The sequence below is a fragment of the Calidris pugnax genome, unplaced genomic scaffold (assembly GCF_001431845.1).
Source record: "Calidris pugnax isolate Ruff unplaced genomic scaffold, ASM143184v1 scaffold192, whole genome shotgun sequence".
NCBI classification, from domain to species: domain Eukaryota; kingdom Metazoa; phylum Chordata; class Aves; order Charadriiformes; family Scolopacidae; genus Calidris; species Calidris pugnax.
In genome coordinates this window covers 238,633-261,237 of record NW_015090919.1, presented here as the reverse complement: position 1 = coordinate 261,237, position 22,605 = coordinate 238,633, and the positions used below count along the sequence as shown (strand labels likewise).

Here is a 22,605-nt window from a genome sequence, read left to right as displayed (position 1 = left end):
TCTTCTTGACCCACCCATCTGAGCTCTCTCCAAGCTGGCACGTCCCTCGCGGGGGACAGGACACTGAACTCAGACCTGAGCATGGCTCCCAGCCCTGGCACATAGGAACGTCCAATCTGCCCATGGAACCAGGTCTCCCCTACAAAATGTTTCAGCCTGAGCACTAATGGAGGTTTTGGAAGATTTTTAAGACCTAATGAAGATTTTGGAAGCATCCCAAAGAAGTGGATGCTTTCTGCATGGCAGAGCTCATGCCAGGAGGATCAGGACAGGGCCCTTTCTCCGTGTGCTACTTAGAAATGGCTTTTCTATTTCAACTGGCCCTAAATACAGCAGAAGGAAAAAGGGAAGTTTGTTTAAATAGCCCAAACTGAACTCAAAACAATACAAAATATTTTCATTTTGGGCTAAACAAAACCTTGGGGTCTGAGGTGCAACAGGTGATATCTGTGTTTCTTTATTTAGTCAATAGGACAAAAAAGTCTATTTCTTTCCCAGTTTGACCAGCACCACTCGGGAGCCATTTGTCTTCAGCAGGGATGGAAAACGCTGATGTGGTTCGAGAGCCACTAAGTGTCTTTGTAGAAATGAAGTAACGCAAAACCCCCACACAAGCCCCTGCAGATGGGAGCGTTGTTACCATGGTCGGAGCCTGCCTGCACTCCTGGCACCCACCATGCTCAGCCCTTCCCCACCAAGCCTGGCACTGCTCGTGCCACAACTCATCCAGAGCTTCCCTTTGCCCCTCTGACTCCACACAGAATCACAGAATGATTTGGGCTGGAAGGGACCTCCAAAGGCCGTCTTGTCCAACCCTGTGCAAATGAGCAGGATGTCTTCAGCTCGATCAGGTTGCCCATAGCCTGTTGCACCACTCCTGGGAACTCTGAGACATAAATACAGATAAATATTTTTACATGCATGTGTGTGCAAGAGCATGAGGAGGAAAGCTGGCCCTCGCAGCTGGTGCACGCTCTCAGTATGGTGTGGCTGGGTTTCTGTTTCCCTCAGTACCCTCCATTGCCCTGGTTGCCCACCCGTGACATTGCCACACGGTTCAGGTCTGGCAGGATAGAGAGGTGTGGTGAGGAGGAGCCCTGGGCTGAGACAGAGCAAACTCATGTCACTTGTAACACCCTTCTGGCAGGCAGGGGGACATACAGTGCCTGCATAGAGTTTGGCAGAGCCTGACCAGCAAGAGGCACCTCCCTGACAAGGAGCTGGCTGGAGGCCATACCTGGGGACACAAGTCCGGGGAGCTTGTGCTGTGATGTCCTGCTTGCATTGGGCTGTTGCCACAGTGTCCAAGCTCTGCCCTGTGGGTCCCCATCTATGGGACACAGACATGGCCATGACTGTGACCCTTGCCCGGGGGTGGCCGCAGGATACTCCAGGGCAGGCAGCACAGGCAGACTATTTCCTAAATAATTCCTAAAATACAAGTTTTATTAAAAATATATAGCATTGTTCACACATTAACAAAAGGTATAAAATTGAAACATTTCCAGGGTAGAACACAGCGGCGGCTGGTACGTGAGGAATCCGCTACATCCCAATATTGCTTGCAAAAGCAACATGGAGGATGGAGTGAAGATTCCATGGCCAAGTTCTGTGATTACACAGCAGTTACAGGAACAAGGTGATCCTATGGAACTGATAAGCTGCATATTTGCTACCCTGAGCCAACAGTCTGTCAGATTTTGATGACATGCTGTCCTTTGTGTGAACTTTGCTCATTATAATGTCATTATAATATCAAAACACATCTCCAGCCTGAAGGCTACCCACCTCCAAGGTGCGACCACTCCTCCTTGAGTCTGCGCTCTGAATTTTTCGTAAACTCTACCTTTAAACACGAGGCGAGAGAATTTTACACCAATCATAATAAAGGTATTTATGACTAAAGTCACTCAAACTCCACCTTGAAGGTAAAAAATAGTCTAAAAATAGCCCAAGAAAGGGGGGATACTAGGGAAGACACCATCGTGAACAAGTCAGGGAGGACCTCATCATGGACGGCCTCTGACTCCCGGGACCAGTCGACAGGCTGAGCCTTTCTTCCCCCACATAGGGACACGCGTGGGTAAGACTTAGACTCTACTGACTGCTTCCTCAGAATCATAGAATCGCTTAAGTTGGAAGGGACCTTTAAGATCATTTAGTCCAACCACAAAAAAACCAAAACAAAAACACACACAAAAAACCCCAAACCAAAACAACCAACCAAAACACACACACCAACACTAAACCATATTCCTGAGCACCATGTCAACTCATCTTTTGAATATCTCCAGGGATGGTGCCTCCACCACTTCCCTGGGCAGCTTTATAATCTCTCTCGAGCATTACCTGTTTTATCTATAGCCAGGCTGTGTTGTTTGTAACTTTATCACACGCTTTGTACTGTTAACAGTATTTTGCTTGCACGTGCTTTGTAGACAGAGTTTTTATCACCAGCAAACCATAAGAACCTTCATATCTGTTGCTTAAATAAACTGCACGCTTAAGTAGCTAGCCGTTTTGGTTTCTCATTGAATGCAACCCAACACTAGAGAGTGGCTGTGCCAGTTCATGAGCACGACTAGACTGAAGGTGCAGTCCATTATTAGTGTATCCGGGATCGTGATAGTTTAATAAATTAAATGCAACCGGACTGATAGTGGTGAATTGGGCATCACTCAGAATTTAAACCTAGCCACCCCCAGCCTCCCACCTCAGGAGTGTTAGAATGCAAGGGGGTTTATTTTCTGCCAAAACTATTTTGCCTCTTGACGCAACACCTGCTTGCTGTCAGGTTCTTGATGGGAAGATTTGACAATGATTTCACTTTTTTTTCTGCCCAGGGAAAAGGGCTGGGGGACATCCCTACAGCCACCACGTCCCTACCTGGTATCTTCTTGGACTTGTAGACACCCCCCACATGTCCTCCACGGGCAGGAGATCACTTTCAGCAGCCAAAAGAAACCAAACCTGCCTGCCTGGACCTGTGCAAGGATGGGGTGTCCCTGGATGCCCATGTCAGGGAATGGAAGATTTGGGAGGCATGTCCCTTGGACCCTTGCAGGGAAGCCCTGCAGGGAGACAGGAAAGCCCCCAGGGCAGCAGGATTCACAGACCCCAGTGCTGGCCCCTGGATCGGCTGCAGGGCAAGTGGGAGCCACATGTCCTCCCTGCCCCGTCTCCCTGGGGCCAGGCTGCAGCAAGTCATGGGAATGAATGAAGGAAATATGCTTGGTTGTTGAAATTGCACAGGCACGGCGCTTCCCAAGCTTCCTGCCACAAGGACGTGCTGCTCCATGTGCCCAGCCCTCATCTACAGCTGGGGAAACTGAGGCAGAGCAGTTAAATGGTGGGTTTTGATCGCTCCCTGGAACATGGCTGCAGCCCATCCTCCCACACAGGCTCTCTGCCCATTGTCATTTCTGCCCCTTCAGCCACCTGTCCCTGCTCAGGGCATGGCCCCGCTTGGCCTCTTCTCTTAGGCAGGGTGACCAGAGGTGTCCTGATGGCAGGGCAGGAGAAGGGGGCCACCCACCACCAACCCAAGGTCCTGCAAGGGGACACTGTGGGTCTGAGGGCACCCACACAGCTAGCATGCGCCCCACACCCAGGGCGCTGGCCAGGACCCCAGCCCCTGCTCTAGTCCCCAGTGGCTGCTCCTCTGGAGTCAGGAAACAGGGTCGATATCGGCCACGAGCAGCTGCCTCTTGATGTAATGCGGGAAGTAAAGTCACTGTCCCTGTGGCATGCAGCTGCAGAGCAAAGGAGGAATTTTAGGAGCCCCACCCCTCCTTGTCACTCCGGGTCTCCCCAAGAGGGAGCATCTGCCTTCAATCAGCTGTACTTTGGCAGAGGCCGGGCTGGCTGCACGGAGGCTGAGCACCCACACCAGGCTGGGGTCATGGCCGCGGGGAGACATCAGACCCAGCAGGGCCCTGGAGCAGAGCCAGGGTGTTGTGCTCCGTTTTCCCCAGGACGGAGATGTTGGGGGCAGCTGACACTGCTGCAGCCCCAGCATCTCCCTGGGAACGAGCCAGGACGGTGCAGCAGAGGCTCACCCACCACTGCCAGACCCCGCAGAGGGGAGGGCAGACCCAGCCCCTTCCCACCTGGGAGTGGATCTTTGCTCCACCGTCCCTCAGGTGCCAGCATAAAATGACACTGCAATGGCCACAGCCAGGAAGGAGGAAGGGAAGTGCTGAACACACACCAGGGAATGCTGCTGAGGCAGAAGGCAGTTTTGTCTCTGCCAGGAGGAGAAAAGTTGTGGCAAGCTGGGGCCTGGGATATGGGCAGGGCTGTGGCAACAAGACACAGGGATGGTCCAGGGTGGAAGAAGACCCGCAACAAGGGACCAAGAGGATGAGCAAGAGGTACCGGATGCCAGTTCTCAGGTCTGAGATGCACTAGGCACCCCCTTAGCCAAGACAGCCCTGCATGGCCCGGCTCCCCAGCCCAGTGAGGACCAGCCCAGGACCTGAGGACTGGTCATCACAGGTCATCCAGGTGATGAACTCCAGGTCATCACAGCGTCGGTTCATCTCCCACGGATTTGCCTTGGCAAGAGCAGGAGGGGGTGGGCACAGCACATGTGCAGCAGGGAAGAAAAGCAAAAAGCAAAAAGGACAAAATGTACAGGCTGGGGGCCCAAGATGTGGCTGTTCCTGCTGGCATTTTGGGTAATTGCTCTGCTGGGACACTGGTCCTTCTCTAAGGGGGGTAGCTGGGCAGACAGCCCAGCCTCCAAGGGCGTGAGAAGGGCATGGAGCTGGGCAGGAGAAGAGAGAGGAACTACAAATAGACCTGGGTGACTGGATCCTTCCCAAACCACTCGGCTGAGTGCACAGAGGATGAGAAACTGCATCCCTCAGGGCAGCTCAGATGCCAGGCATGTCTCTGGTTGAGCTCAGGCAAAAGCCAAAGGCACCCTGCACCTGATAACAGCCCCCCTTCACTGGGCTCTGGCGGAGGGGACCCCCCTGCAGTCTCACCCTGGTGCCTGTGATAAATGCCCAGCGATGTGAGTGTTGACTATGATATCAACCCCTGGTACTAGCACAGGCTGGGGGGATGAAGGGATGGAGGGTGACCTGCCAAGAGGGTGAAAAGCTGGAAATGAGCTGGCAACGTGCGCTGGCAGCCCGGAAAGCCCCCCACATCCTGGGCTGCATCCCCAGCAGCGTGGCCAGTAGGGTGAGGGGGGAAATCTGCCCCTCTGCTCCGCTCTGGGGAGACACCCCCCCGCCCTCAGTGCTGCCTCCAGCTCTGAGGCCACCAACATCAGAGGGATACGGAGCTGATGGAGCAGGACCAGAGGCCACGGAGATGGTGGGAGGGCTGGAGCCCCTCTGCTGGGAGGACAGGCTGAGAGAGTTGGGGGGTTCAGCCTGGATAAGAGAAGCCTCCAGGGACACCCTAGAGCCCCTACCAGTCCCCAAAGGAGCCCCAGAAAAGATAGGGACAGTGCACAGAGGATGAGAAACTGCATCCCTCAGGGCAGCTCAGATGCCAGGCATGTCTCTGGTTGAGCTCAGGCAAAAGCCAAAGGCACCCTGCACCTGATAACAGCCCCCCTTCACTGGGCTCTGGCGGAGGGGACCCCCCTGCAGTCTCACCCTGGTGCCTGTGATAAATGCCCAGCGATGTGAGTGTTGACTATGATATCAACCCCTGGTACTAGCACAGGCTGGGGGGATGAAGGGATGGAGGGTGACCTGCCAAGAGGGTCTTGGGGGTGCTGAGGGTGAAAAGCTGGAAATGAGCTGGCAACGTGCGCTGGCAGCCCGGAAAGCCCCCCACATCCTGGGCTGCATCCCCAGCAGCGTGGCCAGTAGGGTGAGGGGGGAAATCTGCCCCTCTGCTCCGCTCTGGGGAGACACCCCCCCGCCCTCAGTGCTGCCTCCAGCTCTGAGGCCACCAACATCAGAGGGATACGGAGCTGATGGAGCAGGACCAGAGGCCACGGAGATGGTGGGAGGGCTGGAGCCCCTCTGCTGGGAGGACAGGCTGAGAGAGTTGGGGGGTTCAGCCTGGATAAGAGAAGCCTCCAGGGACACCCTAGAGCCCCTACCAGTCCCCAAAGGAGCCCCAGAAAAGATAGGGACAAACTTTTTAGCAGGGTCTGTGGAGACAGGACAAGAGTTGAGGGTGAAAAGCTGGAAATGAGCTGGCAACGTGCGCTGGCAGCCCGGAAAGCCCCCCACATCCTGGGCTGCATCCCCAGCAGCGTGGCCAGTAGGGTGAGGGGGGAAATCTGCCCCTCTGCTCCGCTCTGGGGAGACACCCCCCCGCCCTCAGTGCTGCCTCCAGCTCTGAGGCCACCAACATCAGAGGGATACGGAGCTGATGGAGCAGGACCAGAGGCCACGGAGATGGTGGGAGGGCTGGAGCCCCTCTGCTGGGAGGACAGGCTGAGAGAGTTGGGGGGTTCAGCCTGGATAAGAGAAGCCTCCAGGGACACCCTAGAGCCCCTACCAGTCCCCAAAGGAGCCCCAGAAAAGATAGGGACAAACTTTTTAGCAGGGTCTGTGGAGACAGGACAAGAGTTTAAATTAAAAGAGGGATGATTTAGACTAGATATAAGGAAGAAGTGTTTTACTCCTGCCCCTCTGCTCCGCTCTGGGGAGACACCCCCCCGCCCTCAGTGCTGCCTCCAGCTCTGAGGCCACCAACATCAGAGGGATACGGAGCTGATGGAGCAGGACCAGAGGCCACGGAGATGGTGGGAGGGCTGGAGCCCCTCTGCTGGGAGGACAGGCTGAGAGAGTTGGGGGGTTCAGCCTGGATAAGAGAAGCCTCCAGGGACACCCTAGAGCCCCTACCAGTCCCCAAAGGAGCCCCAGAAAAGATAGGGACAAACTTTTTAGCAGGGTCTGTGGAGACAGGACAAGAGTTTAAATTAAAAGAGGGATGATTTAGACTAGATATAAGGAAGAAGTGTTTTACTCTGACGGTGGTGAGACCCTGGCCCAGGTTGCCCAGAGAGGTGGGAGATGCCCCATCCCTGGACACAATCCAGGCCACGTTGGACAGGGCTCTGAGCAATATAGTCTAGTTGAAAATGTCCCTGCTCATGGCAGGGGGCTGGACTAGATGGCCTTCACCTTTAAAGGTCCCTTCCCACCGAAACTAAACTAAACTACTCCACTCCTACTTTACTGTATTCTTTCCTACCCTATTCTTTTTATTCTTTCCTATCCTACTCTATCTTTTCGTGTTGCACCCAGGTTTGACAACATCAAGCATAGAGGAGCCAAACTGAGGTAAGTTGGCAGGAGCTGCCCTGGCTGGGGACAGCAGATACCTGTTCCAGCTGTTCCCAGTGTGGACCACAGCTTCACACAGCAGTTTTCAGGTGTGATCAGAGCCCTGGAGAAGCATTTACAGATCTGTGCACAGAGGGAACAGAGCCTGAAGAGAAGATGTTCACCTATGTCACCCAGCGCATCGCTTACAGATCTGGCCACAAAGCCTGGTCTCATGGCTCCCGGAGCATCACCAGCCCCCATAGTTAAGGGTGCCGAAGTGGACACAGACCAGACACACTGGTGAGAGTCAGGGACTCAGAAGCAGCTTGGCCAGGCCATGGCAGCAGCTCGAGATCAGCCTTGCAGCTCGTGGGGGGACCAACAGGCCCATCACCCCCCCAGCAGTGGTCCCACAGGAATCGGGCCTGGGGCCAGCGCTGCTGGGATGTTCCTCTGTGCCAGGACAGCAGCGGCCGCAGGGCAGGGGGAGAGCTGCCCTGGCTCTGCACAGAGCGGCATTGAGCGGGGACAATGATCCTCTCTTTCTTTGAAAGCCCTCACAGGCTCCCATCCAAGCAAAGGCATGAAATGGGAACCAAGGGCAATTATCATCCCCTCCTGGCCCTGCCTGGGACTTGTGGCTGCCCAAGGCAACACTTGAAAGAGACCGCAGCAAAGATCCCTCTTCCAGCTGGGTGGGGGACTTGGCTCGGGTCCCCCTCCTGGCTCCGCTCCTGGCAGGGACAGCTCAACCCTGGAGGGCTCTGCCCACCCCACAGCCTGGCTGTGCTGAGGGGCAAAGGCAGGTGACTCCAGCCAGTGTAGAGCCCCAGGTTTGTCCCAAGCAGGTGCTGCCACCCTCGGCACAGGCCAGAGGCATGTGTGCCACAGTACACCATGCCAGCGGGGTCCCCTCTGGCTGCCCCCAAGAGCACCACGGCCACCACTGCCCACAGCCACAGGGGCCAGCTTTGAGGGAGGGGGCTTAAAAAGAAATAAGAGATTGTGAACTACACCAGTATCCCAGTGCAGCTTCTGGAGGAGCAGCCAGATGAAGCTACATGCACTGGAAGGGGGGGCAGGTGGTTTCATCTCCCCATCCCACAACAGCGAGGAGAGACCAAGGGTCCCCAGCCCCAGAGCACAGGGAGGCCCAGAGGGGATGGGAACATCGCCTGTCGCAGAGACCCTCTGGCCTCCTCATGTTCAAACTATGATTGTGCAACCTCAACTCACCCCATATCCCCTGGAACAGGACAGTCTGGAACTTGGTCTAGAGAACAAGTCATACAAGGATAGGCCGAGAGAACCGGGCATGTTTAGTTTGGAGAAGAGAAGGCTGAGGGGAGACCTCATTGCCCTCTACAACTACTTGAAAGGAGGGTGTAGAGAGGTGGGGGGTTGGCCTCTTCTCCCAAGGCAATAATGACAGGACCAGAGGAAATGGTCTGAAGTCGCAGCAGGGAAGGTTTAGATTAGATATTAAGAAGAATTACTTTACAGAGAGAGTGGTCAGACACTGGAATGGCCTGCCCAGGGAGGTGGTGGAGGTATTTAAGAAACATGTAGATGTGGCACTTCAGGGCATGCTCTAGTGCCTGAGATTGTTGGGTATGGTGATTGCTGTGGTGATGGGGTGTTGGTTTTTTTGTTTTGGTGTTGTGTTGTTTGGTTTTATTTTTTTTTAATGGTTGGACTTGATGATCTCAAAGGTCCCTTCCAACCATGAAGATTCTGTGATTCTATGATTCACAACTCACAGCAGCAGATAGGCTGATTTAGACAGAGAGACAGAGGGATAAATTAAGTAGTTCACCCCACTTTATTATTCCTACAGAAAGGTGACTCTCCTCATAAAGAAGGTCACTTTTATGTAAACCTCAGGCAAAACAGGTACTGGACACCAAAATGGCATCATAAAGAGATGGCAGGTACCGATGTCCAAGGGACAACGGTACTGATGCCCAGGGGACAACTAACACCCTACTCTTGCAGGCAGGGACACAACTAGCCATGGCCTTGATCCTCTTCCTCCTCCCTCTCCCTGGGAGAGGCACAGGACAACAGGAAAAAGGGCAGAGCAGGGATTCATGCTTTACAGTAAAGATCAATCTCAAAGACGGAGCTGGATGGGACAGACAGCACAGAGAGAGAAAAACAGGAGTGAGAAAATAATTGGTCTGTGTGGTGCCCAGCCCAGGGCAGGACCAGCTCTTTCTGCCCAGCTCAGTGCATTGTGCCATGGCATCATACGAGGAGAGTCAGAGCATGAAACAACCCTAGAGAGAAAGGTCCTGGTCTTGGAGATACGGAGGGACAGGCCTGTGCTACATGGGGAATTCACAAGGATCTCCTATGAAAGTACCATAAATACCAAGTGCAGTGGAAGACATTGTTCAGCTCAAGCATCACTGAGCTGGGTGAGAAGGAGGAGATATTTTGAGATGCACCAGTCTAACAGGACCCACGATTAGACCACCCCACCTGCCCCAAGAGACCTGAAGAGGGGTGCAGTTCACTCAGGATGTCACCCCAAGGAGCCAGCATTCACCACCATGACAGGCAAAGCTGCCATGTCTCCACTTGGAGATGCGCAAAGGGAAGGGCCCATCAGCCTCTGCTCCATCACCCAACTTCAGTTAAATACAAAACCTTGTCCTAAAGCCCCTCTGTGAAGTCAGGCTTGTGTCAGCATCCTTGTGCTGTAGGAAATCACCTCTCTTTTTAAAGTCATCATGAAAAACATATAAGTCTGGCAGTGATAAGGAAACATTTGCTGGGTTAAGCCAAATAAAGGGATGTAGATGTCTCTGCCTCAACCTGCAAACAACCTGGAACAGCAGCTCAGAGGTACAGGCTACCTCGTTTGGGTCTATGGCTCATTAACTACAGGAGCCTGCAGACATGTAAACAATGACTATGGCATCACTACCACAAACTGGAAAGAGGGATTACCCCAGCAGGAGCACCAGCTCCGGCACTGCTCTGGCCCAGTACGGTGTTACTGGCAGGCACAACTCAGGCAGTAGAAAGCAGACAGGTATGCCCCATCAGATTTTTCAATCTTGTCCTCCAACAGTGGGACAAGGCACCGTTCGACAACCAGGCTCGCCTGGAGATGTGTTGAAGATGCATCACCTTTTTCTGAGAGCAGCCAAAATTCAGCCTAAGTCAGGCGACCGGCACAGCAGCTGCCACCCACACAGGCAGCATGGGCAGCAGGTGCTTCCCCAGCACATCAGGGATCACCGGGCTGGGGGTACAGTCCTTGCAGTCCCTTCAAAGACAGAAAAGGAGCAGCTTGAGAGCAGTACATCTGGAAAGCCCAGCAGCAGAGCAGTGAGGGGATGCTCCCCAGGCAGAGTCAGGAAAACCTTCCCGGCTTCCTCCTGCAGAGATGCCATCTGGAGCAACTGGTGTGACGGGTTTTAGGCAAAAGTCCCATGAAAACCCCAAGGAAGCTCAAGGACAGCGCACAGGGAGATGGTTGCTAAATGAAGGTAGAGTCCAGCTGGCTCGTTTCATGGCTATTGCGGGCGCGAGCCTCGAAGAGCTGCTTGATCAGGGCAGATTTCTCCTGCTCCAGCTGGGTGATACGTTCACTCTTGTCAGTCACCTCCTGCATGGGACAGAGGAGGAAAACACTGGCACCATAAACTAGTTAAACTATCCATGAGCCAGCAATGTGCCCTTGTTGCCAAGAGGGCCAATGGAATCCTGGGCTGTGTAGGGAGAAGTGTGGCCAGTAGGTCGAGGGAGGTCATTCTCCCCCTCTGCTCTGCACTGGTGAGGCCACAACTGGGATCCTGCGTCCAGTTCTGGGCTCCCCAGTTCAAGAGAGACAGGGGACTGCTGGAGAGAGTCCAGCGTAGGGCAACTAAGATGATGGAGGGATTGGAGGATCTCCCTGGTGAGGAAAGGCTGAGAGAGCTGGGACTCTTGAGCCTGGAGAAGAGAAGGCTGAGGGGAGACCTTATCAATGCTGACAAGTGTCTAAAGGGTGGTTGCAGGACGATGGAGCCGGACTCTTTCCAGTGGTTTCCAGCAATAGGGCGAGGAGCGATGGGCACAAGCTGGAACATGGGAAGTTCCATTCAAATACAAGGAAAAACCTCTTTCCAGTGAGCATGCCAGAGCCCTGGCAGAGGCTGCCCAGGGAGGGTGTGGAGTCCCCGTCTCCGGAGATCTTCAAGCCCCACCTGGATGCTCCTGAGTGATGTGCTCTGGGCAACGCTGCTTTGGCAGGGGAGTTGGACTAAAGGATCTCTAGAGGTCCCTTCCAACTCTGACAATTCCGTGATTCTGTGGCACATTTGCTGCTGGGATGTGAATCCCAGCGATGAGCCTGGCCCAGGCAGGGCCATCACAGGTGCCCCTTCCCCAGCAGCCCTGCTCCCAGACCCCTACTGCAGCACCCTTGGCACCCTCTCGTGGCTTCTCCATCAGGCTGGGACCTGCCTGTGGACCCTTACCCAGCAAACAATTAGGCACAGCTGTGTGATGGGGGGGTCTCTAAGTGCAGCCCCCATGCTTCAATGACCAAGCTTGGCCAAACTGAAAGAACACCTTCCAATGCCTCATATTCCTTCCCCAGCCGCATCCCAGCCTCCCTGCTCTCCTCCCAGCACCCCCCAAAGGCAATCTCCTTCCCCCATATTCCCACTCACTTTAGTGAGAAGCCGGTTTTGCTCCTTCAGCATGTTGATGGTTTGCTGTGAGCCTGCTGAGGCTGGGGACACCACAGGGACCAGCCTGCCCAGGGCTGAGGAGGAGTTTGCTGGCTGCAGAGAAGATGAAGGGAAGGGATGAGACATTGAGCTTTCTTCCCAGAGGCCCTCCCCAGCCCTTCTCCAAGGTCAGAAGCTGTTTCTGTGGCACAGGGGGAACTGAGAGAAGCCCAGCGCCGGACTAAGAACCCAGCACAGGCCATCGCAGGGTGTCCAGCAAGGCAAGCAGAGGTGGGAAATGTTCCTATGTTCCTGCCAGGAGCCCAACAGGACAGCCAGCTCTGAAAGGGCTGACTCAGCACCTCAGCAGGATGGCTTCCTTATTGACGCCTTTTTGGGGATCTCCTTTAGTCCCCCAAATGCTTTGAGCGTCCTCCAGCCCAGCTCTTGGCCATCCCCCATCTTGCCCACGGAGTCAAGTCACCTCCCCAGAGCCCGGGGGAACTCTGGCAGCTCCAATGTCAGCCCAGCCACCAGCATAACAAGGGTCCCAAGCTCACGCAAACAACCACATGCTGCTAATCTGCTGCTCTCACCTTGCCAGCGGTGGAAAGGAGGTCACCCAGGCAGCTGTTCACCTCCTGCAGCTTGGGGAGCAGGTGCCCCAGGTGGCTCTGGCCGCCTTCAGGGAGGAACTCCTGGGGGACAGGAAGGAAGAAGATGATGCTGGGGGTTACTATGGGGCTGACTCCAGCTCCAGCCAAGTCCCAGCCCGGTTCTCCAAACCCACAAGCAGCTGTAGACCATCCCAAGCAGATGGACACCCCAAGAACAAGCCCTAGACTCACAGCACTGGTTTTGTTCTTCCCCAGGAGCCTTTGGCGTTCCTGCATGAACTGGATGTGCTGGTGGTACCACTCCCAGGTGCGCTCTACCAGCTCCAGACCTTGCAGCAGGAAATCCTTCTCCTGTTCCAGCTCCTTCATGTGCTTCAGCTGCAGGACAGAGCATGCAGAGATGTCACCCCCTCCCCACCAAGGCCTTGTCAAGCCCCAGGAGCTAGTTTCTTCACAAGGCGCAGAGGGAAATGGATACAGGCTGGGGCCCCAGCTCCTCTCTCCGTGCAAAGCTGCAGAAGAGCGGGATGATGATGGCTGCTGCCTGATGCTGCTCTGGGGGAAGAGTCCTCCGGCTTGGGAGAACAACCAAAGCAGGCCAAAGACAGTTAGGCCACCTCCACCCTCCTGCTCTCCACTGCAGAAGGAGGTTTCTCCACATTGGATGCAGCAAGAGCAGGGCCTGCAGCCTCTCCCCAGATCCCCCCAGGCTGTGAGGGCCAGCCAGCAGCACAAACACACACGGATCTCAGCAAGCAGCTGAGCTACACACAGACTGGAAGCCAGGGGAAAATGTGTGACTCTGTTTCCCCAGCACTCTGTTCCCTCCTCTGCTTCACCCCCAAGGCAGCTCCGAGCTGCCTGCCTTGCTGCCTCTGCCCTCTCTGCCACAACACAGCCTGGCCCCACTGCCCACAGCACAGACTGAGCTACAGGAGAGTCTCCTCCAGGCACCAGCGGGACTTTGATCACCCAGAAGCTGCTGGATGCTCAGGAACCTCTCCTGCTGCTTTGGAGAGATCTGGAGGGGGACAACTTAGCTCAGAAGTGACCCCAAACAGATCCCCACTCCTGGAGACAAACGAGACCATACCAAGACTTTCTTCAGGCTGCCAGCATTTCCCCATCCCTACTGCCAGCCCCAAAGTCACCCAACCACCCCAGGCCATCCACGCTTTACACCAGGGCTGCTCTTCAAATGCTGTTTGCAACACGACAGTCCTCCCCCACCCCTCATCCCCCCAGCTTGGATGGACAGACAGACCAAAGAGGACATACCCACAGGAAGAAGCACAGAGCCTTGGTGCTAGACAGGCTGTTGCTGAGGGGCATGAAGAAGGTGCTGTATGTGCCAAGGACCCCCACCCAGCTCAAGCTGCATCCTGTGACTGCCTGGTCTGGCCTGGCACCACCAGGCTTGCTGGCCAGCACAGTGACCGGAGGAAGAGGCAGCATCCCACAGAGCAGTGGAACATCAGCAGCTCTGCCGGGCGCAGGGACAGATGGCATTTCACTAAGGGCGGGATGCTCTGGGGCAGAGGCAGCTTCTGGGGCAGGAAGAAGAGAGTGCTGGATGTGGTTGGTGGTCCCCGGGGCAGAAGGGGAGGGGACAGTGCCGTACCCTGGGCTGCCTACAAATGAAAGCGCTCAGCCTGTCACAGAAGGTCTCATCCCCCCTGCGGCCATGAGGAAATCAGGCCAATCAATGATGGACTGGCTGAAAAGCACCAGCTGAGCAGACACCAGCTGTGGTGGTGCAAAGGGTCCCAGGGTCCACAGCGCAGTCCCCACACCTCTGCTTCACTGCTCAGGGTGAATCCATCCCAGTGCACCCCAGGATGCGGGATGGACACCACTGCTCCCATCTCCCTTAAGGCAAATTAGCTTATTCCCAGCTGAGTGTATTGTCTCTGGAGGACCAAACATCCTGCCAGCTCCAGCAGGGCAGCAGTACCACCCATCGCAGGGATTCAGTCCTTGCTGGACTTAAACCTCTTCCAGCTCTGTACACTCAGAAGTGGGATCAGTACCCGAAGGTTCCAGCCAGGGAAGGTTTCTCACCAGTGGGAAAGGGACAGGGATCCCTTCTCTGGAGGGAGGAGCATGCAAAAGGCAGTGCAGCACTCGGGCACATGGGGAGGGGAAAAGGAAGGCAGAAGATCTCCCTTATACTGGCCCCCCAAAACCTTGGGGAAGCAGAGGCAAGGGCAACAAAAGCCCAGGGCAAGAGTGCTTGTGGCACAGCTGGGAACAGACCCTAGCTCTCAGCAAGACATGTTGGCCACCAGCCCCTTCTCACCAGGGCAGGACCTTGCTCACCACTCAAGGCAGGACCTTGAGCTCCCAGCAGTGATGGGCTCCAGCATGGAGCTGCGCGCACGGGGAAGAGTCTTGCTAGGGAAGGAGGGAACCTCCCCTCTCCGAAGCAGCAACTCCCAGCCACCAAAACCAGACAACCCCATCCCCAGATGCACACATCTACATTTATTAGTCCGTGCCAGCACCTCTCAGCAGACACCTCTCAGCCCGAGAGCACCCCAGCCCCGTCCAAGGCTGCTTGCCCAGCAAACCATGTGTGCACAAATCTGCCTCCCCAGGCCAGGCGGCAGAGCACGTTATGTCCCGCAAGGCCTGGGCCAGGCTGTAATTGATGCTACCTGTGCCACTGTTCAGCCCCGCTGGCTCATGGAGCCAGGTGACACCAGGGCACAAGCAGTGGAAGTGCAGAGGTGACAGCCACAGCCTCGGCAGCAGCTCCAATACCCGCCGGAGCTTGTCCTGCCAGTCACTCATCCTGCAGGCCGGGTCCTGGCGTTCTTCCCAGGAAAATATAGCTTAAGCATGTGGGGAACATGCCCAGGCAGCTTCTCCATCCCACTTAGGAGCGGTAGGGATCCCTCCATCCTGGGCTGCCCAGCTAAATTCAATGCTGATTTCTCTGCATTACTGGCAAAAAGTCTCTCGGGAGCCAGGAGGATCAGCATGCTTGAGCCCTGACCTGCAGAGAACATCTGGCAGGGGATGCAGCCCAGCACCACCGCTCACTAGCACAGAGCATACCCGACCCTCGCTGGAGCGCTTGAAAGGCCCAGAGACCCACCAGCTCGTACACCTACAACTCTGCCTTTCTTTGCCGAAGGATTTGCCCACTGGGAAGGCACCCGTGCAGTTAAACAGTGACTCCATGGGCTGACTCCACACTGGGGGAAGGCAAGGGAACATGTGCTTCCTCCCTGTCTGGCACAATTTGGGACAGAAAAAATCTCGGATGTACCTCCACATACATCAATGGAGCTTTATATCCAAAATATAAGGATGTGCCTGGACACCCCACAGCTCACATGTGCAGGCTGGGCAAGGAGGAGCCACAGCCCAAACAGAGCTGGTGTCACCAGTGAGGGATTCCTGCAGTCCACCTTCCCCTGGGAGCACGGGCCCCTTTGCTGAAGCCCATGACAGGGCTGTCCCCTTACCACATTGAAGTCCACGCCATTGGTGATGGTGTGTCTGCGGTGTTCTGCACGTCCCCTCTGATGCCTCCGAGTGTCCCCAGCCCCTGGATGGCTACCATCTCCCCGGGACTGCCCAGCAGCTTTAGTATCACCACCTGTAACAGAGGAAATCATGAGGCTACCAGCCGGTTGCAACAAAAACCTCCCCACAGCCACTTCTCGGGGACCTCTATCTGTAGGGTGGTCTTGCAAATAGACGTGGCAGGGAGCAGCTGAGCAAAGCACTGGCTTGAGCACCTACTTGCATCTGTGTATGGGCAGGACAGGCTTCAGCAACAATCGACTTGACCGCGCCAGGCTGGCAACAGACCTCAGTAGTCATCTTCTGCAAAAAGCAGGCAGCTTCCAGACAATGCTGATTCAGTCCCGGCACAGGTAGTTAAACCATAAATAATACTGCCTACCCTCGTCCTGTCCTTACGGGACCCCTGAGTCCTGCTTGGCTGGCACAGGCTCTGCCAGGAACACAACTCCTCTTGGAGGCAGCTCCTGCTTGGTGATGGGCTTGGCTGTGCAGACGTACCCCTCCAGACCCTGTGTCTGTGGGCCAACCATAGAGTACATCAGGCTGTAGGTTTTCCAAAATTTTATTAAAATCCCAAAATTCTGTCTTGCAAAAGACGGATCTACTACAAATACATGACGTGGTTGCAAATCCATGCATAACCTATTTTTGCAGATTAAGTTCATACTGGCAGGTTTTAGGCTGGATCAGACACCTCCTGCCTGGACATCAAAGCAGGTATTGGCCAGGCACCTGCAGAAAAGTCAGTACAAGCCCCACATCACCTGCTCAGGCAAACTTGCCAGAAACACAACCCTGCAGCCCCAGCCAAGCCAGCTTACATCCCCTGCTTCTGGCCGAGCTGGAAAAGCTCCAAACCACAGTGCCAGTGCAGCCAAGGGTGCAGCCAGCACCCTCCCTAAACTTGCCTGGGCAGCAAGGCGGCTGCACCTCCCTTTTTGCCCTGGTGCCCTGCAGACCTTGCCTTGTGCTCACCCCCTCACTCTTGCAGCTCACCATGCTCTCTGCGCGCAGCTTTTCTCAAGAGTTTCTTTCCCAATCTGGCTTTCAAACAAGAGCAAGCGAAGGCAGGCAGTGAGGCAGCTGGGGAAAACATCTCCTCCTTGGGACCGCTCCCCAGGTATCTGCCCCACCCCCACCTGTTGCCACATCCTTCTCCCACAGGCTGGGCACACACCAGCTCCCAGGCAGCAAAGCTGCCTTGCCCAGGGCTAGCACATTCCCTGCTGCATGGGCACCAAGAGCTCTTGTGCCTGCTGGGACAGGGCACACCACCACCTGCTCCTCCACAAGTCTTGTCAGCTGAGCACATGGACACGATGGATGAGGGAGATGGGGCAGGAGAGGGCAGCCATGGCCATAGGAGCTACCCCTCACCTTGAAGGCACCAAGGTCTGGGAGTGTTGCCCCACACTGGGGCTGCCTGTGCTGCCACATTTGCACTGGTTCTGCCATGGGAGCTGGAGTCAGGCTCCTGTGCTGCTCCTTCTGGTCCATCATGGCATCCCACTTCTCCTACCAGCAAGCGGTCCGGCACAGACAGATCTCCGGCACATCAATAAACACAAAGTCTTTAATATCTCCCATTCATCCGTTTTGCCAAGTGTCTGGTTTCACAAACCCATATCTACCTGGAAGGAAGCCAGTAAGACCAGTGCAACCACATATATGTTCTCCTAGCAGACCTGTATCACATCCTGCTTGGGAAGCTGAGGAATATCCCCAAAACCAAAGGTAGCTTCAAAAGGCAGAATCCCAAAGCAAAGCCAGGAGCACCTCTGGGAAGAGCTGCAGGGTAAAAACAACACAGTAAAAAGGTTTTTGCTGCTGTTACTTGGAAATGCCAGGCTGAGCTGAGCCTATGATAAGAAGGTGATTCCTGGTCAAACAACTGATCTCCATGCACCTGAGCTGACAACGTAGTGGCTAAAACAGGATGCCACTAATGAACTGGGATCAGTTTTTTTAGGCAAAGAGCATGACCAGCTCACCAGAGGTGGAAGAGATCCTGCCATGAGATATGATCCTCCTCCCTCCCAGAGCCACCTTCTCCCTGCAGGGCCTGAGCCCAGCATTCTCCAGCCAGAGCAAGTGCCCAGGACCATGACACCTCATGGGCGTTTTACACATTTACATCCCTGTCTTTGGCAATGGCCCAGACAATAACTGTTTCAGGAGCAGCGTGTTGGGTAGGACTCAGGAGGTGATCATCCCCCTGTACTCAGCACTGGTGAAGCCCCACCTTGAGTACTGTGCCCAGTTTTGGGCCCCTCACCACAAAAAAGACATTGAGGGGCTGGAGCGGGTCCAGAGAAGGGCAACGAAGCTGGTAAGGGGTCTAGAGAATAAGTCTTATGAAGAGAGGCTGAGGGAGCTGGGGTTGTTCAGCCTGGAGAAAAGGAGGCTGAGGGGAGACCTTCTCCCTCTCTACAACTACCTGAAAGGAGGTCATAAAGAGGTGGGGGTCGGTCTCTTCCCCCAAGTCACAGGTGACAGGACTAGAGGAAACAGCCTCAAGTTATGCCAGGGGAAGTTCAGATTGGATATTAAGAAGAATTTTTACACTGAAAGGGTTATCAAGCATTGGAATGGGCTGCCCAGGGAAGTAGTTGAGGCACTATCCTTGGAGGTGTCCAAAAGACAGGTTGACATGGTGCTGGGGGACATGGTTTAGTGATGGTTTTTTTGTCAGAGTTAGGTTGATGGTTGGACTAGATTATCTTGAAGGTCCCTTCCAACCTAGATGATTCTATGATTCTTTAACAGCTACCTACAAACCATTGCCTCCTTCCTGTGGGTCCACCAGCTCTCCAGGCAGCTGCCAGAGCTGGGCCACCCCAGCAGCAAAGGCAAGTGCTGCGCTGGGGGAGGAGGCAGTGCCCAGGGCCACCACCTCCTGGCAAGGCACTTTCTGCTCTGTGTCTTAACTTCCCCAGGTCTCAGCTCTCAGAGGAACCCCAAGGGTAAAGACCCCCAACATCGAGATGCTTGTATGCTACTACGACAGGCCACCTTGGCACCAGTGGTAGGGAAGCCATCATGGTGACTTCTGAGTCCAAGCTCTTCTTCAATATCAGCCTCATCTGCCTTGTGCCTGGCAGATGCTGTTGGCTCCCCAGAGACTGTAGCTGGTGTCCAGCAGTGGCTCATGGGCTGCTCCAGTACCACCAGGCTGACGAGAGCTTCTGAGGAGCTGGAAGCTGACTCTGAGCAGGGATTTCTTCAGAAGAGCTTCTGCCCATATGCTAGTGGAGGTTAGCAGGGACGAGGGGACAGAATCGCTGTCCCGCTGGCTCATTGCACCCCTGGATGCACCAGGAGGATCACCTGGCCCCAACCTCTGCCATCTTGCCACAATTCCACATCCAAATCACCTCTGACGCATGCAGATGCCCTGCTGGACCAGGAAGCAGAGCTAGGGTGGCATCCCGTGAGCACCTCCTTCCCCCAAAACACAGACAGGGTTTCCTCAGACTCTTTGCAGCTGATGAGCACTGGTATGCCATCTCCCTGCCCTTGATTGGGTTCTTACAGAAGCTACCTCGTGCAGCTGGAGCCTCAAGCCCAAACAATACAATTGGAATGGAGACAGGGCTTCTGGGATTCACAGGCATCTCTCAGCACCAGGTATACTTCTCCACAGGAAGAAAGAGCCATGTCCTGCCACGGCGGTGCCCAGCTCCCTCGCAGCCAGCTGAGGAGAATATCTACTGGTTCAACCACTCTCCAGGAAACCCTCCCCGGTGGCAGGGAGCACTGGGCAGCTGTGCAGGACCTGGACATAAAGAGACAGAATAACTCTGAGTTATAACATTTGCTAAGCTGCTGAATCAACCTGAAATTCAGGCCTGTTGGCAGAACAGTCCTGCACTGCGGGGAGCTGGCAGCGAGGGCTGAGGAACTAACCCTGCCCGCAGGCTCCAGACATCAGCGTAACATCAGCCTCTAAAGGAAAGATCCTCCGCAACCAGAAAGTTGCTGTAGTCATCTGCTTGCTCCTTCCCAGGGCAGAGTCTTCAATCTGATGTTTATTTATCAAGCAGGATTTTTTTTTCAGGTTTTTCCAGATTTATACTCTTGATGACAGAAGAACCAGCCTGCTTAATAATATTCCCTTAGATGAAGCTCCAGTGATTAGTCTGGAGGCAAAGTGGAAAGCAGAGAACCTCCGCCACGGTTAAAGTTTCTTCTCCACCCAGCAGAAGAAGGGACTGGGAGGGTGCGGGTGGGAAGGGAAGGCAAACCAGCCCAGACAACTTTCCCAAGGCAGAGGAAGTCATCACGCTCAAGTGTTGCAATAGCAAACACCAGCTCCTCACACAGACCTTTGTGTCAAAGTGCTTCACAACTCTAGATAAAGAATTATTACCTACACCAGGCAAGTCCAGAAGCCGGGTTTCCCCACTACGTCTCCTACTGCCCAGCCACAAATCAAGACGCCAGTGACAGTCTCCCGCTTGCTGAGGTCAGCGTGTCACCCAGGGCTGGGGGACCCTGGTAGACCCCACATGGGGACCCCAAGGAAGGGGCAGAGTCCACAGGGACCTGGGGATGAGCTCTGCAGACAGAGCCCTGGCCTGGCCACCCAGACAGCGCTCGGGGACAGCAAAGTGCATCTCCCTGATGCTACTTTCCCATTTAATTATTGCTGAATTATTTATTATTGTAAATAGTGCTGTGGAATTATCCAAACAAAAAAGTTGGATCAGGTTTCACTACTTTTTTTTGGTCTAGAACGTAGACAAAATAGTGAACCAAGCCTTTCTGAGGGGGCAGAGCCACAGCAAGGTGCCCACCCGGGCACAGGGCGCTCCCTGACCCCAGCTCTTGCTCCAGGGAAGCTGCAGGGCTCCCGGAGGCCCAGCGACCCCCCGAGAACACCTACCCCCAAGGAAGGTCACCTGCAAAGTTTATGCCAGGGGTTCGACCACCATGGACACGTTACGGTAAAGCCCTTAGTTCTTTCACCCCTATAAACAGCCAAGCCCCCAGGCAAGGAGGGCCATGAAGGGGAGCACAGACCCCGGGCGGGCAGGGCAGCAGTTGTGTCTCCCCCAGCCCGGCTCAGAGCCCACCCCAGCCAGACTGAGACCTGCAGGAGCTTTGGAGGAGTCTCACCCCAGTCCCGCGGGGGGAGCTTGCTGCTGGCTCCAAGGAAGCGGGATGCGCTGCCCGAGGACCGGAGCAAGCCCCGGGCTCCCAGCCCGCCCCCAGCCCCCCCACCGACAGTGCCCGCCGCTCTTCCCCCGCCGCTCCTCGGCACCGCGGGGGCTCGGCGGCTTCTCCGCGCCCCGCCGCCCGCCGCCGCTCTCCGGGGGGGGGTCAGCACCGGGCAGGGCGGCGCGCAGGCCCAGGACGAACCGCTCGAACGTGAGGTACCCGCTGGCCGGCGCCGCCCGCCGCAAGCCCTCCATCACCCCGGCGGGCAGCTCCTGGGCTTCCGCTCCCCGCCAGCGGGACTCGATCTCCCGTAGGTGCACGTAACCCCGCCGCCGGTCATCCAGGATATCGAAAAGAGTCCGCAGGCTCTGGAGGAACACCCGGGGGAGCCCCTCGGTACCGCCGGGGGGGAGCGACCGGTCGCCGCGCTCCGGGGCCATCGCCGCCGCCGCCGTTCCCGAGCGTTACTCGCCCCGCCCTCCCCGCGCTCCTATTGGTTGGAGGCGGGCGGTTCCGCGCGCTCATTGGTTGGCGGCGAGCGGCGGCGCCGGCCATTGGCTGAGGGGGAGGACGGCGGTTTGAGTTCCGCGAAACCCCCCCCCGCTCTCGGCCGGGAGAGGGGGCGAGGGGCTCCCAGTCTCTCCTCGCCCCTTCGCCCCCTCTCCCGGCCGAGAGCGGGGCCGACTCATGGAGGTCTCTCCTTCTCCATCCTACCGCCATCCGAGCCCCTGCAGGGGGAGATCGTGGCCACCGATTCATTGACCACCCACCCAAACGGTACGCCCTGCTCGAGAGACAGCAATGGAAGAAGAAAACAGCCTGTGCACCCATTCACACAGGAAACGAAAAAATCCCGACCAATCGTTAAAGAGAATAATATCACGGAATTCATAGAATCATAGAATCGTTCAGGTTGGAAGAGACCCTTGGGATCATCGAGTCCAACCATCTACCCTACTCTACATAGTCCTCCCCTACACCATATCCCTCAGTACCCCATCTAAACGTCCCTTAAACACAGCCAGGGACGGTGACTCCACCACCTCCCTGGGCAGCCTATTCCAATGCCCGACCACTCTTTCCGTGAAAAATTCCTTCCTAATGTTCAGTCTAAACCTACCCTGTTGGAGCTTGAAGCCATTCCCTCTTGTTCTGTCATTAATTACCTGTGAGAAGAGACCAGCACCAACCTCTCTACAGTGTCCTTTCAAGTAGTTGTAGAGAGTGATGAGGTCTCCCCTCAGCCTCCTCTTCCTCATACTAAACAGTCCCAACTCCCTCAGCCGCTCTTCATATGATTTGTCCTCCATCATCTTTGTTGCCCTACGCTGGACTCTCTCCAGCAGATCCCTGTCTCTCTTGAACTGGGGAGCCCAG

General features: G+C 55.5%; 1 protein-coding gene across 1 annotated transcript; it reads right to left on the bottom strand.

The window, feature by feature from the left end:
- Window positions 1-9,050: 9,050 nt before the first annotated feature.
- On the bottom strand, window positions 9,051-21,692 carry SAPCD2 (suppressor APC domain containing 2). The gene is made up of 7 exons (XM_014949709.1): window positions 21,292-21,692; window positions 16,470-16,611; window positions 16,005-16,280; window positions 12,763-12,909; window positions 12,511-12,612; window positions 11,915-12,028; window positions 9,051-10,866 (listed from the first exon to the last, which is right to left on the bottom strand). The coding sequence occupies exons 1-7, from the start codon at window positions 21,666-21,668 to the stop codon at window positions 10,738-10,740; spliced, it is 1,287 nt and encodes a 428-aa protein (XP_014805195.1). The 5' UTR covers window positions 21,669-21,692; the 3' UTR covers window positions 9,051-10,737.
- Between the last annotated feature and the right edge of the window lie 913 nt (window positions 21,693-22,605).